This window comes from Teleopsis dalmanni, chromosome X (genome assembly GCF_002237135.1).
Source record: "Teleopsis dalmanni isolate 2A chromosome X, ASM223713v2, whole genome shotgun sequence".
Taxonomy (NCBI): domain Eukaryota; kingdom Metazoa; phylum Arthropoda; class Insecta; order Diptera; family Diopsidae; genus Teleopsis; species Teleopsis dalmanni.
Window position 1 is genome coordinate 12,996,381 of NC_051848.1, and position 19,115 is coordinate 13,015,495.

Consider the following 19,115-nt stretch of genomic DNA (forward strand, 5'->3'; position numbering starts at 1 on the left):
TTTTTTTTAAATAGAAAAAAATTCATCTAACTATCTATATTCTTATTCGTATATTATTCGTGAATTGTAAATTCATGATAATAGTAGGCCAGATTTTTGAAAATTTTATTGCAATCAAAAATTTGTTTGAAAAACAACCCTGTGTTGTACATTCGTAGTCTACATTTGGCTTGTATTCATAACGTAATATTGTTCAGTTTCTACCGCTTTGTTCAGTGTTTATTTGTTGTGATCGTGTATAAAAAATATTTCATTAAAGATTTTTGTTTTGTGCTTTGGTGTTATTAAATATTTAAAATATTTTCTTTAAACAATAAACTGTTTTACAGACAATCAATACATACAACACTGTTACAAAACAGCTGCTATAACAATTGTTTTATGGTGCGTAGCCACCACTTGTACACTTTGCTGTTGTTGTTGTTGTATATGAGCAAAAATCTGTGTGCTAGCAGCTCAGCTCAGTCTGCTTTCAACTCGCTTCGATTGTGGTGTGTTAATCGAGTGTGTCTCGTCGCCGACGCTGGGATAGGAAATATTTACGCGTCTATACCGTTATCTATAAAGTACAATTCAAAAAAGTTCATCTAAAAACTGAACAGTATCAATTGTTTACATAAACGCTCAATATAGTTTAGGTTTAAGTGCAACATTAAATATTTTTAAAGCAACTTTCCTGCAAAGCGCATTGATTTTGCAAAGTCGAACTAAACCCTGGCGACAAAACAACACAACAACAAGGCAAACGGCAACTTATATAAATAGCTAAAGAAGTACAAACCAAAAACATCACAGATTCAAGGATAATTAAGGATATTGCAAAAATTTGCTATAGCGAAGAGAATAACTAAGTAAGTTTTTATGTATAATTTTAAACAATTTTATATTTTATATTTACAATTACAATTTTATTTCTGTGTATAAATATTATCATTTAATCTGAAAAGGACTTGATAATCAAGGGAAACCCTTAAAGCAACGCCCTCAATAAAAATAGGCTATTATATGTTATTTTTTTTTATTATTTTTTTGAGTTGAGCTACTTATTGTCCTTGCTGGAATTTGATATGCGTTTAGCAAAAGATTTGACTTTTACCGGGTGCAATGTTTATTCATTTGTTATCCCCTTTCTCCTTGCCAATGTTGTGACGCATTTCGAGTTCGGATCACGTAGAAAATTCTGCATTGTTTGTGTACGCTCGTACATGCCAAAAAATGTTAAATGTCTGTCAAGATGCAAAATAAAAAATATATCTTTATATGTCTTTAAATCGACTTTATTGACTGACGCGACTGAAGGACTGCATGCTTGCGCTGAATAGCACTTGGAAAAGAAGTCTTTGTGTATGCATTTTATGTGGTGTGTGGGTGATGAAGATGGTGGATGACGAAAATGATAACAAATTTGGTTTTTTTTCACACATACAAGTATACGTTTTATATACAATGACAAGACGACAGTCTTTCCATAAAGCACTAAAAAGCCCAGAACCTCGAAGGATGTGTTTGACATTGAACTTGATTGCATGCTGAAGGATTATAAGCAATAAAACAATCGAAACTAATTTCAATCTTGACTTTTCATTGCAATCCTATTGGCACTGCAAAATGCATTCAATTGTTCTTTGAGGGATGAGTGTTATATTTTCTTTTCTCAAATCCTAAGTTTTCGTTCAAACCTGGAAACTACACTTAAGTCTAAGAATAAAAAAAAAGTTAAATTGATTTGATATCTTCTCGATTATTTTCAATCAAAATTCTATGAAAGCTAAAATTTTGTCTATTACTATTCAGTAATATTATATACATATATATATAAAATTAGAACAAAGAGCTTTTTCAAACAGTAAAGAACTACAACGACAAAAATTCATTTTATATTATTTTAATTAATTGAATTTTTATTGACCATAAAGCTGTTTCGAGTATACCCATCTTCAGTGGTCTTCCTATATTTAATTATTTATAAATGATTTCTTTGAGACTGCATGTACCAGAAATCGAACTCGTGCCCTGCCAAATTTGAAGCTCAAAGTTAGCGCTCCTTTAGCAACTGACCCAAAACCGTACTTGACTTTTATATTTACACATTTTTCTGGAGTTTTTTGTTAATTTGCTGTGAAAGTTTTATTAACAAATACACTTGCTGTGTTTGTATTAGAACGAAATCATAAACCAGCTGCAGAATAATTGAATTAATTAATTATATTTTTGTTTTTAATTGTTAAATTTCAATACTATTCAGAATACTATCTAGTAAACATCCGCAGAGACATCTTCATAATATTCCAAACGTACATAATCGCTATTTAAGCAAGTATCTTGTAGAGTGCAAACCTTGAAGTTATGAATAACAAAGAAATCTGTTGAAATCGTCTACTTTATAGTAACTAGATAAAATATTACTTTTCGTAGGAAGAGATAAATAATCACTACTGTTTGAGTACCTTGTCATGTCGAGATGACAGCAGTAACCACCGATGAAGTATTTGAGTTATAACCGGATATTACTGGTAGTTTCTAGTAACGTTTTTGTACATACCAAATAAAAACATCAGGATTCAGCTGAGAAGAATAGGTATCTTAACAAAAATAAATTGATGACTCAACAAAAAATCGATTTAGCAAGTTATGAACAGAAATTTAACGAAGGTTAAAATTAAATTGTTCTACGGTACAAATATCTGTTTTTCAACTGATATTTACCACTAACACTCATTATCGATGGCCAACCAATAGTTGATAAGTCTTTACTTTAAATTTATGACTCAATATAATGCTAAGCAATTAACTGTTTTCAGAGCAGCTAGAAGTACGTACCGCTTAGCATCCCGTCAAATTTTCACTGCCTGCGAAATACACAAACAAAATAAGATTTCGGGGAATAATCAAGCAAGTTACAGCAATATAATGGTTAGGTTGAGGTTTAGGTAACTATTGTATACATAAATTACACTGAAATTTAAGAATGCTGTTAACTTCTATACCTCTATTAACTTCTATTCGGATCCTTTAATTCTTCGGTATAGCATCTTTTCATTATACATGAAAATATTATTCAGTACGGAAGGAGCTACTAGCTGTTTTCATATGATGTGTATCAAAATCTATAATTTAACGTTTAGTTGACAAGTTAAATGGGTTTTTCTGGCGCCAAAAGTCACTCAAAGCCTCAAAGCACTCTATTTTTTTGGAAACTTATTTTTTAGTATGTTATTCATTGATCACTTAAAAAAAAGATCAATCTATAGCAAATGTTATCTAGGATTATTATTACTAGGATTATTAAACCGATACCCAGTGAAGAAAAAAAAATAACTTTTCCTCAAGATCATTATAAGTCGATTCAACAATGATTAACTGGTATGAATTGAACTTTGAATTACTTTTTCCATCTATTCCCTTGTATTTTCCGGATTTAACTCCTATTGACTACTACTTAATTGCAGAACTAAAAATATAATTCTAGGAAAAGATTTATTATATTGATGATGCGTTTACCGATATTAAAATTTACTTTGTGGTTATAGTTAAATTATTCTTAAAAAAAAATAGCATCAAAATATTAGAGAAACGTAGGAATTAAGTTAGCACTCTTAACAGATACTATGTTGCTGAAAGAAGTCGAATGAACAACCTTTTCGAAAAGGAAAAGCAAACAATTACTGTTTAATGTATTCGTATTATGGCCAGCATATATAATCTTTTTTGGGGATTTGCTTATATAAATTAATTTTTAAATATTAATTCATTTATATAAAACATTAAATAATAAATAGAAAATTGTATTTAATTATGTAAAATTTATTATAAAAACTTGACTTTTTATTATTATTCCTTAAAGATGTTTTATCGACTCAGAAAATGTCAATAAGAGTTAACAAGATTTACTGACGTTTTCGGCTTATCCAACAAGCCGCAGGAACATTAACAGTAATTAAAATTGTTGGGCTCTAAGTCATATTAAAATGAACCTCATTTTTCATCTGACTTACCCGTTGGCGATACAGCAATAGGTTTTTTATTATTTGCACTTCTCAGCAGTTGTCGTAAATATTAATAAAATTCCTATTGCGAACAACAAAGCAATGTGTGTCCGCGTGAAAAAGTCCATAAAATTATGCACGTATCTGAAAGTTTGTGCAAAAGTTTATACAATCCTTATACAACCCAGTTAGAAAAAGCTATATGACCTCCCCAAAAAAAAACGTACTAATCCTATTTTCGTGTTTACACGAATTTCGGCGCTGCACAGTGATGATTGAGATTTCAAAAACACACTTAGCAACTCGTCATCACATTCACTGTCTCGCTGGGATACTGTGAGGCTGTGACGCTGGGATGCTGGGCTGCTGGTATGCTCACATGTATCTCCCGACTGACGTAAAAGCCCACATAAGCATATGTTTTGCGTGTATCTATCCAACGTAGTTAAATGAGTAAGAGTGACAACAATGGATGTTAAAACGTCGTGTTTATTGTATCCTTTTAGGTAAGCGACAGCATTTAAAAATACATATGAAAGTTAAATCGTTTAACAGGATATTTTGCTGCAAATAATTTAGTCTAATTTTACCATTTTATGTGGACTGTGTAGGCGGTGACGCTGACTTAATTGTACTACATGCACACATTTGTATCGCACTTATAAAATAAGAGAAGACAAATCAAGGTCAAATATGAGTAAAACAATATTTAAGCATCCTTTTTGACTTTAATATATATGTAGATAATAATGGTAGTACCTTTTACCGCGCTCTTAACCTCTCGAAAACAATTAAGATGACATTGTTAGAGAAACAAGACCGACAAAAATTGTTAAGCTAAAAAATAGATGTTAAAGAAAAAAATAGAATAAATATATATACGCTATATGTCATTACCACGTATTTTTTCCGCTCAATTAGGTGGTTCACTACTTGAATAGGTCTTTTCCATAGTACGCTAAAAATAATAATTTATTTAATATGAATACGGAATATCATTTATCGCAAAGTTCCTGATTGTTCACAAAGTCGTAATCTCTTGAGACAGTATCCTCTTGACACTATATTCTCCAGACGCAGTGCAAGCTAGGTAGTTACATAGTTTCTTATTAAGCAGACACGCCATTCTGTCGCTTCAAATAGTCGCATCTTATTAAGAGAGTAGAACAAACAGACGAACTCGAGATCTCTTGATACAGTATCCTCTTGACGCTGTATTCTCCAGACGCAGTATAAGCTAGGTAGTAACACAATTTCTTATTAAGTAGAGGCGGCATTCGGCTGGTTCAAATAGTCGCATCTTGTTAAGGGAGTAGAACAGACTGAGGTTGTCTACTTAACCCATTAACATAAAACTAATAATTTAGCTCTACTGTATTGAGAAAATGTTCCCTTTAGCGACAAATGAAGGATATTAATATATAACAAAATAAGTGAAATGGAATTGGTGATTTTCCAATAGTCTTCTATATTTTATTTCACACAACTGCGTTATTCACGGCAACTATTAAATAATAATTCAAGTTAATTAACCAAAGTAATTTATAATATAAATCAGATATTTCAAGTGTTTGTGTAATGCAGTATATATTTCTCCTAAGTACTCTTAATACATATAGGTATAATAGCCGATGTATAAAACAGCTGTTGTTAGATAACAATATAAGATGTATTAAAGCTTTAAATTTATATTTATTTTTTCTTATTAAAGCTTGTTAACATTATTGTATTATAATACGAAAAGTTTAGTAATATCGTTTATCTTAAAAATAATCGACAAAACCATATGAATTTACTTTGTATACATATATATATTATAACTAAAAGTACAAATTACCAATATTCGTAATTCTGGAAGTAATTGAATTCAACTACAACTGTGATCTGTCGTAAAATATATTTCAATAATATTTTTCACAGATTGCCAGTAATGAATATTTTGCAATAACCGAAACAGTTTTTTGGTTATACAAATAAATGAATTGCTTTCAGTTTTTACACTTCACTTTCACTCTTTAAAGATACTATTAACTATGTTTAATTTATATACATGCATTTGTTAAAGCCCATTTCTGTGGTTCTTTAAATAGTTCCTATCTTAAAGTCAGGATAGATTCATGACAGTCATGTCTAATATATCCAATTATTGTTATTGTTATAAATAAAAATGAAGAAAAACAGCACACATTTTTTCCCGCTAATTTTTATCTTTAATAATTTGACTTTAATCTAAAGTCGTTTTTGAGAAACTGACAATTTTATATTAAACGAGATAATGTCTTATGGACAAGCATATCAACAGAATTGTTATTGCTTTCAATGACAAGTGAACACTACTCATCAACTCTGCTACAGCCCAGTAATGATAATTTTTGTTGAGGATTTATTATCTATCCTTTTTATACATTAAGCTGCTTTATCAAACCAAAATTTCGACTTCTCGAAATTTACATTGGTTCTACCTCATAAAGTATTATGCAACAACTTACTACAGATATACAATATCTACTCCCAAGCCCACTATCTCAACCAGTCAGTTGACCAGTTTTTGTTGTATTACAATAATTTTACTTGTTGGGGTTTATGCATGTCTTATCTCCCTTGGAATAAGGTGTGATATAAATTTATGTAACATCTGCTAACATTTTAATAATTTCAATATTCATTGCCATTTAATTAGTTCCCTAGTCTCCAGATCGAAAAATCATTATATTTAATTAAAAATAAGGGAACGTACCTAGTATGTACCCTTCATCTCATCTTATAAATATCTGTGATAAAAACTTCTAACAAGCAAAAATACTCAATTCTCAATCCATAATAACACAATCGGGTATAGGGACCGTATGCAGGTGTCATAAAGTTGTATTTTTAGCTTACTACTGCTATAAATTGTCCCAGCGGAGTAAGGTAATGCAATAATAGACTTTTTATACTTCAACATATCTACAATCGAACAGAAGATGGTTCTCTTATATTTAGTTTTGATGTTATTAATGTCAGAGTGAAGTCTTCAAAATTCCAAATTCCAAACTTGTAGTTGTCACCAACAAACGGGAATATTAAATTACTTGATTAATTAACAAATTACCAATTTAAGAGAAACTATTTTTTGTCTACATTTTCTGTTACAAACGAAAAAGTGGTACACTCTACGGCTCTTCTTTAGACCAACTTACCTTCTTATAAAAGGACATGAAAAGAAATTTTCATTAAAAATTTATAGGACTAATTAACAATTCCATTCATATAATCTATATCAGTCCTAAAATATAATCTCTCTGATGTTGTGTTTAATCTTTCTAAATACCTAAATATCATTCTACTATATTGGCTTATTAAATTTGTCTCTTAAGTTATTTTTTCTTAAATTTAAACAATTAATAAATTTAACTGTGATTTAAAAAAAAAATCGTGTTTGATTTCGTTTAATAGGGCAATCTCTTCATTATGAGCAATTTAAGAGATAAGGTGGGGATAACAAAAAAAAATTAATTGGTTTCAATTAAGTTTGTAATTTAATTTCGCATACGAGCATGTCTTACATACACTAAACAATTAAATTTTTATTTAATAATTTTATATATATTATTTATATAAATTTTTTTTTTTTAAATTTTTTTAATACTCTTTTTTTCCATTATATTATTTCGCATCTTTAATGAAGCCCAATTGGAGAGTCCTGACTCATGCGGTTTCTCTGACTGTTTTTCCAGAGTTGCTAAATTACTTTGAGGATTGGAATGTGTTTCAAGATTACTGTTTTGTTGCATTTTGTGTTAATGCTCCGGATTGTTTATAGTTAATTGTTGTCTGGTCTGACAGTTTCATCCTCTTTGATCGAAACTGAATTCCGGACTGACATGTGATCACTCAGCTCGGTTAGAAAGAGCTACATAGTTTGTATTTATATGCTGGCATAAATGGCATAAATGTATATATATATACATATGTATATATGTAAATGGTTTCTCAATACAAGATTGCTGGATCCATTCAGACTAGATTAGAAACAATGATTCTTATTCTATATTTATGGGGAAGCTTTCCAACATCGTCTGACCCGGTAAGACATTTATGTCACCAAGAAAATGCGCACCAATTTACTATGTATACGCGTACACGTAATTCTGTGAAAGTAAAAAGCCTATATAGAACAATACTGTATTTATGTCTGTGCATATATAAAAATGTAGTCTGCGTAGACTTGCACAACTGCACTCGTACATATATTTGCACAATGTTAAGTGATTCTTCTTTTATCTGGATAAAAAGTAAAGAATTGTTGTGAAATGTTAAATAATTAATATCACTTGTGGCCATGTCCGTCCGTCCGCGCACAGCTATGGTATATGCATAGCACTACATGCGCGTATTTAGCGTACGGTGCAGTTTGAGGTGTACCAAATGCGATAATTTACTGCACCATACATAATGCATACATGTGGTAACAAAGAACTTTTACATCGACCGAACCAGCACGAGACAGCGGCGCGCAGCGAGCAAGAAATTGCGAGATTTATTGCATTTAGATGTGTCACACTTCCATGTGCCATTGTGCCATCCTCAGTATTAAGCAAAATGCAAATAAGTATGTAAGCGGCGCTAAGTGCTCTTTGTATGGTTCTGTGTTCTGTATTCACTGTTTTAGTGTTTGGTGTTCTCAGTTCTCAGTTCTCTGTTTTTGTCTCGATGTGTTCGTCTGGTTGGTTTATTTATATATACCCAGTTAATAAAAAAAAATTTACAGTAGCAATGTGTCACTTCTTCCTGCCTTTCTCCACGTCTATAATCTCTCCTTTTGGCACCACACCTCTTGAGTTGCTTGAGTTGTGCATAAAGAGGAATTTTAAGTTATTGAGTTTTACATGACCGATGCTATTGTCATAAAATTTAAATTTAATAAAGTTAATAGGTAGATTGGCAGTCCGTTTCATGCCCCTCAACTCTTCATCTTAGTCTTCTTAAAAGGTCAATCAATTTTATGGGATCATTGCGTACTGCGTTGTGATAAAACTATGTTTATTTCAACAAGAATTCATTTTGTTGAAAGCACTGAAAACAAATGAAACAAAAAGATATCGTACTAACTGAGTACGATATACTCATATAAATGTTGTTCCCAACAATGATAAATAGCACAAGATTGATATAAATCAAGTAATTAACATATAATAAGTATGTTAATGAAATCAACAAGTTTTTTAGACGACCATCCAAAAATACGTGAAAAATATATACAACTGAAGTAGCTACAATTCTGTTTCTTATGAACTTTACAATGTGATCCAATGTGTCTATCAACTGCAAATGCGATAGAGTTGCCTAAAACTGCAGGATTTTAGATAATTGTCTACACCAGGACTTTGGATATTGTTTAAGGACTTCTACCACTGCCTACACCATGAGAATTAGTGATACAAATATGTTCTATCAAAGGTATACACAATATAGAGTAACAGCGTTTCTTTTATTAAATATTTGTTTCAATATAAAGGCTTTCAAGGAATCTTTATTAAATATTATTTGGCTACATGCTACAAAAACTTACGTCAAAAAATAGTTATGGAGACCTACTTTCAGTAGCTTTGTTAAAGGAAATTAGAATAAAAAAAATACAAATGCAATCCAGTACGGTTCAAACAGTAATGAAGAAACAACAATAAAAATTTTTAGTTAGTTCATTTAAATTTGGCTGACCATACAATGCTATTTCGAGTATTGCCAAGTATGTTATAAGCATTAGCAAGAAAAAGTTCTGTTGCTACTTTTTTCTCTTCTTCTTTGCAGCTCCCGCATTTTTTATTGGAATGGGATGTCCAATACCCACTGGTCAGTGGCTTGACAGCGTTAACGTAACTTGTGCTAAGTCTATCTTGGTTCTGCTAAGTAGGAATTACTTTCTCGATAAATTTTAGCTTGACAATGGTAGTTTAAATTTTTCACAACCCATTATAGTTTTCTATTTGTGTTCTATTTGTATTGTATATATTTAGGAGCACCTAATTCTTTCTTATTTAGTTAATGTGCAATTTCACTTCCTCCCGTTTTGATTTCCTCTCCATTTTTAGGTGCCCTGAAATACAAAAACTCAGTTGAATTTTGTACTGCTTTGCTAGCTTTGATTCTATACTATGGTTGAACAGAACGAGATTTGCAGACCTACCGTCGGGGAATGACAGTCGTACATCACAAAGTAAAATCTGTTAGTGAAAGGCAGGCATTTACACAATTTTTTATTTCCGGACAAAAAACGTCGATATTGGAATTTGTGACGAATTAAACTATTGGCATACATTGTCAATAGATTGCAATTTTGATCCAACCTTTTTATTTACCTTTTACAAAAAAAGAGAAAAGAAAATTAAATTCATTACATATTGCATATTTTTAATTGCATTATTTATTATATATACATTTACCTCTTTCGAGACAATTTCGTTTTTTAAATGTGACTTCATGATAAGGAAATTGTGTCAAATTTACGTATTTCATTATTTGGGTCGAAAATGCTGGAATGTTAAGAAAATAAAAATAGCATTCTTGTTTTTACATATTACTTAAAAGAAGATAACTTATTTCTTATAATGTTGCGATGTCGACTGTCGAATGTAATGGACTTACTTTAATCTGAAAATAAACAAAGTCCATAATTCTGCAAAATATGTGCAATTATTTACTGAACTGAATTACTGAATTTTTGTATTTTAAGATTTATTAATTATTATTTACATCACAAACATCTACTTTCTCAATTATTGTTCTTATAACAACCCGAATCCCTGACAATAGGGGTTAGCGGCATTTGGTCATCTATGTTGAGCAGTTGGTCTGGGGAGTATACCTGTGTGCTTCTGGAACTATAAGTACACCCTCATGCACATCTCTGACATACGCATTATTCAAACGAATTCATGTATCTATAAATACATATGCGAAAATATATCTGAAAAGTATTTTGTTCTTGACTATGAAGTCTATGTCAATGTAGCATTTTTTTTCTATATTAAATTGAATACTTCAAATTTAAAAAAATCAAAGTTAAGTTGCTCTATATAATCTTCTGCTGTAGTATGAAGAGTCCCTGATAATACGTACTTCTGTTTTTAAATTTATTTCAATTTAAACTATTTAATATGGACAATATGGACAATAGAATAAGTAATTAGATTAATGGAATGTAATATTATTAATTTTTATTTTTATTAGGACATGATCCTGATAATGATTTTCAAAGAGAGTCGAAATATAGAATGATTTAAAAAAACATCAATAAAGGATTTTTTAATTTTTATTGGAGAAAAACGTGACCTATAGTCAGCTAAAAAATAAACAAAAAATCATTATAAAAGATATACAGGTCGAGAAACAAATTTAAAGTTCAATTATTTATACTTTGTTTTAAATGGTCTTCGCATAATATAGGTTGAACAATTTTATTATAATTTATCACACCTTTCTTTACAGTTTCGTTGCATTTCTTACGCTGATACATTAGATTATTAAAAAACAAACGAAGACTGAGACCTTTGCAATTTTATACATCTCGGCAGACTACAACCGTCATACGTGAGAATCCACAACAAGCATTCAAGGACTAACAAAAAATTTGGTGTCGTAAATCTTTACGTAGTTTTGGCAACGTGAGTCAATAAAAATGTCCTCTCGCTCCAAAGAGAAAGTTACTGCTGCTATTCGTAAGTTTTTCAAAGGCAATGATAAAGTCGAAGCAGCCGAAGCAAATGCAACAGGAGCTGCAGATTCACCTAATAGACGTGGACGGCGTCAGGACAACAAGTAAGTATATCTAAAATATATACACTTCTTCACTTAATATCATGAATACTTGTATAGAGTTGCCCCAGCCACAAGCACAAAAGGTGAGGAATCGATGGCTACTATAAGTTTAACTCAAATGAGCCTCTCTATGCCAGATAACAGTATTAGAGCGCGTCGTCTAATGAAGGAGTACAAGGAAATTGTTAAAATGCAAACCAGCACAAAACAGCCTGTATTTACGGTAATTTCAGTCTTCTTTTAATTCAAGTTCACTTATATTCACTCAATATCACAATGGGCAATATATGCCTCCGAGTGGATGTGCTGACAACTGTCAGCACGCGCCTTCCGAACCTAACCTAACCTATGTTCACTCTATGCTTTTCTATTTATTTAAAAGGTTGAATTGATTGGTGATAACTTATTTGAATGGTATGCACGCTTATTTATAATTGATCCTGATTCGAAGCTCGCCAAGGATATGGCGGAACTGAAAATTCCATTTATATTGTTACATTTGGTGTTTCCGGATAATTTTCCATTTTCCCCACCGTTTATGCGAGTAGCTGAACCACCCATTGAAAGAGGTTTTGTTATGGAGGGAGGTGCCATATGTATGGAGTTGTTAACTCCACGCGGTTGGGCAAGCGCTTACACTGTCGAAGCAGTAATTATGCAGTTTGCAGCTAGTTTGGCGAAAGGTCAAGGACGGGTTGTTAGAAAACCAAAGAGCACGAAAGAATTTAATAGGTATGTATGCTACGAAGAACCTTCTAAAATAAATTATATATTTTAAAAAACCAGAGATTAAACGCAAAATATATTAAAAAATAGATAATATTTTATTAAGAGAATGCACTGTGATTAACTGAACATAAATGCAATATTCAAAACTTTTATTTGTTGTCATTATAGTTTAGGTAGTTTCGCGCTCTTGAAAAAATGTGTTTAATTCAATAGCTTTGTGAACGGTATTTAGTCGTCGATGATTAATGGTTCTAAAACTTGTCACTTCTAGTTCTGAAGACAATCATTTAGTTGGAGCGCTCTGAAAACCTCTGGGTCTACGTCACTCGTGACTCGTCAACTTCGACAACTAAGTTCCATTCATCACTTCCAAACGGCTTACTACAACAATTATATTTAGTTGGATATAAGAAACTGTTTAATAAAAGTTGTAACTCCAAATATTTTTACTATTCGGCAAAGCGAATATATATGTGATATGTTTTCAATGCGTTCAGTTTAGTATAAATTCAACATACTGCTAGTCAAAGTTTGCTGTTCCAACTGTCAGCTGTTCTAAAAGCTGTCGAGCTTACCTTCTAGACAACCATGCATCAAACTCCCCCTAATGTTTATTGCATTAGTTACAAAATGAGCGATAGTATGATTATGTTAATCTCTAAACCCTAGCTAAATCATACTTAATAAGTGTAATGTAGTCATCAAATCAAGTAATATAGTTGCATTAGTTTGCTGTCAGTTTTTCGGAGATCCTTAAAATAATATAATGAATACACTTTTTTTCGTGATCAAAAGTTATGCCTTATATCCAAAGATCTATATTCAAATAAAAGCGGAGGTCAGCAGGTAGGTAGGTAGGTTGGAGTGGTGGCCTTGTTTCCAAAAAGCCCACTTGAGCTCAAATGATAGCCCATTGTGGTACCATAGGAATAGCATTGGTACGTACATAGATTTTCTCAGCCAACGCTGAGAAAGGTAACGACTCCCCTATTAGGAAAAGAAAACCAACCTGACAATTCTATAAACTTCGCCAAGTCCCTAATATTACAGGATGAGAGCTCATTCAGATCTTCTTCTAGCTAAAGAAGGACACTGAAACTCAACAAAAATCATTATAGGGTAGACCCAGTCTCATTGCATGCCTCCCTATTTCGCAGTGTCCCTTCAGTACAGATACGGTAGTGCTGAGCAGGTTAAGCCTTAGTTGAAGTAAAAACTAAGGCTTAAGTAGCTGACTAATTTGTTTCTTGTCCAAAATTAGTAGGTAGGCAGGTAAATGGGAACGAGAATTGAATCCTCATCAAGTAAGTACAAAATCCATTTTGATTCCAATAGTCCTCGTAATATTTTTTAAAATCACCCGAACACATTTATGAAGGCAACCGATTTTCATAACCGATTTCTCCACCATGTTTTGGGGTGAGTAAAATGCAATTCTTATAAGCCTAAGCCTGAATCTAGTAACTCAGGATTGTGATGTCTCAGTATCCCTTTATCAAGCGCGGACGAGAGTAGGTTATAATTAAAAAGTTTTAAATCTAAAAATATAATTTTTAATTATATGCTTTTTTTTTGCTGACTATACAGCAGTTGCGAGTCTTGCTAAATATTGATCATCATTTGAAAATATTATCTGTTAAATAATTATCTTTTATTATCTATTAATAAAAACAAATTTAAATTTCAAAAAATATCTATTATCCTTAAATGTTTACTTATATAAAATTTTTTTGTTTACTTACAGACGTACTGCAGAAGAATCCTTCCGTTCCTTAGTGCGGACACATGAGAAATACGGCTGGGTCACACCAGCACTTTCAGATGGCTAAATATAGAAACATTTACTTTGTTATTGTATTTTAATAAGATATAACTTGTTTTTTATGTATATCCAAAAATGTTTAAGAATGTGCAACATTATTGCTGCCAAAAATTAATTGTTGCCACTTTTGGTAAACTCTTAGTTGAATAAAAAAATAATCCATACTTTGTATATTTTATTGATAACAAAAATATTTTCATTCATTCAGTTACTAGCAAGAGTGACAACAAGATTGAACTATTATTAAATTAAATTAATGCATATAATAATTTTATTAATCAAAAAAATATATATTTATTTAAACAAATCGAACTTGATTCAAATATGCTACATTTGTTTTTTATAATTATTTATTCAAATGCTGTTAAAAAAATGTTTCAAACGATTTTTATAAGATTATTAAATAAATTTATTAAATATGTATAAAAGCATGAAATTGCAACCGAATTCGTTGTAAAATGTTAAATTTGTGCATTATTTTTTAAAGAAAAGTTAACGCGTTTGCTCCCAAAAAGAGTTAGTACTTTGGAACAAAGTGCAAAACATAAAAATTTATTAACAGGAGCAATTAATCCTGTATATATATATACCAAATGAAAAACCAGAAAACACGTTAATTTCAAAAAAATAAATTCTTAACACAATTTTATTAAATAATTTTGCATCATTTAGGATATAAATGTTGAACAAAAAAGTATTAAAGAAATTTATTTTAAAACTTAAACTAGTAAAAATACAAATTTAAGTAAACAAATTATATTATTGAAATAAGCAAACAAATTCTATATGTATATATTTATTATATATGTATCTGTGTATAAATTTTAATAATATACATATTTTAATGTGTGTGAGCCGTTTGGTATCTGAACTTAGTTTTAAGTATGTCCAAAAATACTTGCTCAGCTATGTTTTTGGTCTTTCTAAAAATACATTTTATCTATATATGTAAATAATTTTAAAAAATCTATGCTATTAAGAACAAGCATCTAATGTATTAGAACTATCTCCATTTTGTATTACTTTTTTTGCATTTCTAACTTACATAAATTTTTGTTTTTATATTAAAACTAAACTATAAAACTAAATTTAATTTTTTATTAACTATAACTATATAGTCACATATAGCCTTACAGGGCTATATAGGGCTACTGAAAATATAAATTTAAACTAAATTTAAAACTTCTAAACTTGCATATTAATCGTATCCTTAACGAATCCTCTTTCTATATACGTTGCTATATTTGCTAACCAAAGCATCAATTCCATTCAAGTGCTCGTGAGTCAATTTCGTCCCATAAACTTCCAAAAGTTTTAGATTATATGATTAGTGATTGTTTGTAACCAAAAGAATAAGTATTTATAATATAATAAAAAAAGCGATAAGTAATTTATAATTTATTTATATGTATAAACAGAAAACGATTTTCATAAAATTCTTGACTGCTGAAATTAAGAATTTATTTGTTTGATTACTGAACGGTTCGTGTACAAATCAAATATATAAACTATACAAATAAAGATGTACTTTTATGTGTGAAGATTTAACTTGTTTTATTTCTGATAAGGTAAGTTTTTGAATTTCTAATGAATGAATGTTAACGAACAAAAAACACTACTAAACGCTACTTTGAAGCAATTATACACTTAATTAAATTAAATTAATTATTGTTCGTGAAAGTTATAAAAAGAAAGAGGAAGCCTTAACTCTCTTCCTGGGTCTATTTTCCGGAATTGAATATCATAAGTGCTGCACGACCAAGTGTTGTTTACCCCCAAACAAAATCAGGAAAGAATTTTTCTATGATGTTTAAGAATCCAGATTAATCGCTGGATATGCTCCTGTTAATTATCACAGGATTGATAATTATAGTTTTTGTGTAATTGTAGTTTTTCTGTAATTATAGACTTTGTGAAATACGGTGTGAAATATATGTGTAAGATATTTGTTATTTTGTTTTCGTTATTGTCGTAACACAAGGAGACCTACTAGTATTATCCCTATTAGAATGGGTGTATGGCACTTGTGTGTGTGTACATTCGATTGACTTTCAAACACGGCATTAATTTGTACTCTGTGACTGTTGAGAAACGTGTTAATGGGAAATGTGGCCCACCCATTTTTTTTTAATTCCTGCCTTATATCTCATCAGTTTTATTTAACTTAGATGTGAGGCTTTACTTTCTAAGGCTATTTGAACTTCAGCACCAATGCCTCGGTACAAGTTTCGCTCTAACGAATGAGATCTGGGGTTATGAATCACGTTTATCATTAGCCTTAATTAGTTTGGATCAGCTTAGGAAACTTTAAGAAACGGTATCACAAGAAGACCATCTTAAAGTTTACTTTGGACCAAATTCACTTGGCATAGTAATAATAATACTGATCGAATTGAGCGCTAGTTGGTCATCGAAAACTAGTTGCCCCAGGACGTATACTCGACAATTTCTGAGACAAATCTTGACTGGTAGTTCAAGAGTTAGAGAAATTTAAATAATCTAATTTTATACAGTTATTTCAAAAAAAAATGTGTGCTTTTTTTCAAGTGGCTTTATAGGGGTCTTGTGTTTTAATACAATTATAATGATTTGCTTATATTTGTAAAAGAAAGAAAGTGGAAAACACAGTTGTGTGCATTCCGTAGTGGTTTGTAACTTAATATATGATTTATAAAATGGACATATATATACATCAGTGCCACCATATTTAAACATTTCTTGAACGTGAACTTTGGATCTAGATATTTTTACAATCATATGTAAAATAAATAATTGCTTTGCTATAAATCTTAACATATATTTGTAAAGTAAACAAAATCTGCAGAAAAGCGAAAATCTGCACAGCATTATGATAATTCTTACCTTTGGATATAAGTACTTGCCGTGCTTATGGATATATATATATATTCTTGATCGAACTGACAGCAATATTGAAATAATTGAATGAAACTTTCTCTGCTTTCTAAGATTTTATGATGACTATGATTCCTGTAAAAATAAGTTGACAAATTAATAGAATCTTTCTTGCAACCACTAAGTACTACTACGTATTTTGGTAATATTAATCTATTAAATTTGATTTTAACGTCAATATGAAGAAGTGACAATTTTTTTTTTAGATAAACTGTGGTATTTACAACAACAAAATTTGTCTTTATATTATTTTAAATAATTGAATTTTTATTTGACCATACAGCTGTTTCGAGTATTGCTAAATACCCATCATCAGTGATCTTGGAAATAATTCTTATATATATTATAACTGCAAGTATCAGGAATCGATACTGATACTCGTGCCCTGTCAAATTTGAAGCTCAGAGTCAGCGCACCTTAACCAACTGACCCAAAGCCGTACTTGACATTTATGTTGTGAAAATTTTATTAACAAATTCATTTGTTGTATTTATATTAGAACGAAATCATAAACCAGCTGTAGAATAATTGAATTAATTAATTATATTTTTATTTTTAATTGTTAAATTTCAATATTATTCTTTTGTAGAGACATAAATTATTGCATGAGTTTATTTCTTTCTTTGTATATAGAACTTAATCTAGGAACGTAATACGAAGTAAGCCATGCTAATGTTACTTTACGATTCGCCTTAGCATGTTAATCTATACAATTTAGTCATTTACTACGAGACAGTACGAGACAGATTCATGCCTTCATATAGTATTTCAAAATTGTAGGCAATGAGTAAGAAAAAAAAAACGCTGACACATGTTACATGTTAGGCTATTACAAAGTCCCCCTAAAATTGTGACTTAAATATATTCTGAATTTATAATTTTGCTATTTAGTTATATACATTAGCTTTCAAATTCTGACCTATTCGAATTAAATTAATTCCTTTCGAACTTCGTTTTTAAATTTGTTAATTATTTGATGTAAATTGAAAGAAAATATAATTAGATCGAATTCTGTGACACAGTACGGTAAAACTTTATGTATATTTATTTATGAAATAATATTTTTCAGCTATAATATTTTTCGTTATTTGGTAAAACAATAGCAGCTGTTTTTTTTAAGGTGAACAAACAAGTAAAACCAAAATCAGCTGATTCAAACGTTCTCTAATAATTTTAGCAAGCAAATAATCAAGCAACTGCATTTACAATTACATGGTTTATCATTTTAAAGGCAGCCTGTTATTCGGATTCTCCTAAAAAATTTTTATTATCAAAATTGTTCTCTAAATGGTTAATCACAATGTTAAGAAGTTTTGTGTGTGTTACGATATAAGATTACTTATATTAAAGTATATACGTATAAACACAAATTAATAGAAATAATTTAATGGAACGAGGTAACTGTTCAATCGCTTAGATTAAGAAACTAAGCATATAGAAGGTTTTATTTGTTTCAAAATTTTTTGTTTATAATTTTAAAAAGTCAAAATTATTAAAATTGATGTCAAGTGTTATGATAATAATAATAATACGGATAATAATAATAATAATGAATCGCTGTCAATCTTATAAATCCATTACTGCCAACACTATCTACTGAAATGCAATTTAATTTTCCATATAGTGCTCATCATTTTGATAAAAGATTTAATAAATATTATTCAATTAAATAATGAAATTATGAATTATTATTAAATAATGAATAATAATGTCTAGTATTGTTTAGATTTTACACTTCACTAAAATCTTAACCTTTCGAAGTTAGCTAATTGAATTGTGTTCTATGGCATATTCATCGAAAGATTAATCAGGTATCTGTTCACACGAGCGCATATATCTTAGTTTTAAATTATACTTTGGCATAATAA

At 30.2% G+C, this 19,115-nt stretch overlaps 1 protein-coding gene and 1 long non-coding RNA gene across 3 annotated transcripts; one reads left to right on the top strand and one right to left on the bottom strand.

The window, feature by feature from the left end:
* The first annotated feature begins 221 nt into the window (after positions 1 to 221).
* Positions 222 to 14,498, top strand: LOC119689234 (ubiquitin-conjugating enzyme E2Q-like protein 1). 2 transcript variants are annotated; one of them, XM_038104020.1, is made up of 6 exons: positions 222 to 236; positions 330 to 851; positions 11,454 to 11,783; positions 11,841 to 12,006; positions 12,166 to 12,515; positions 14,257 to 14,341. In XM_038104020.1, the coding sequence occupies exons 3-6, from the start codon at positions 11,644 to 11,646 to the stop codon at positions 14,339 to 14,341; spliced, it is 741 nt and encodes a 246-aa protein (XP_037959948.1). In that variant the 5' UTR covers positions 222 to 236; positions 330 to 851; positions 11,454 to 11,643. The 2 variants fall into 2 exon arrangements, with proteins under 2 accessions (XP_037959948.1, XP_037959949.1); XM_038104021.1 differs by lacking the exon at positions 222 to 236 and having other exon boundaries at positions 279 to 851; positions 14,257 to 14,498.
* LOC119689236 lies at positions 9,716 to 10,492 on the bottom strand. The gene is made up of 3 exons (XR_005253384.1): positions 10,409 to 10,492; positions 10,153 to 10,324; positions 9,716 to 10,062 (listed from the first exon to the last, which is right to left on the bottom strand). It is a non-coding gene; the product is annotated as an uncharacterized LOC119689236 (long non-coding RNA).
* Positions 14,499 to 19,115: the final 4,617 nt, after the last annotated feature.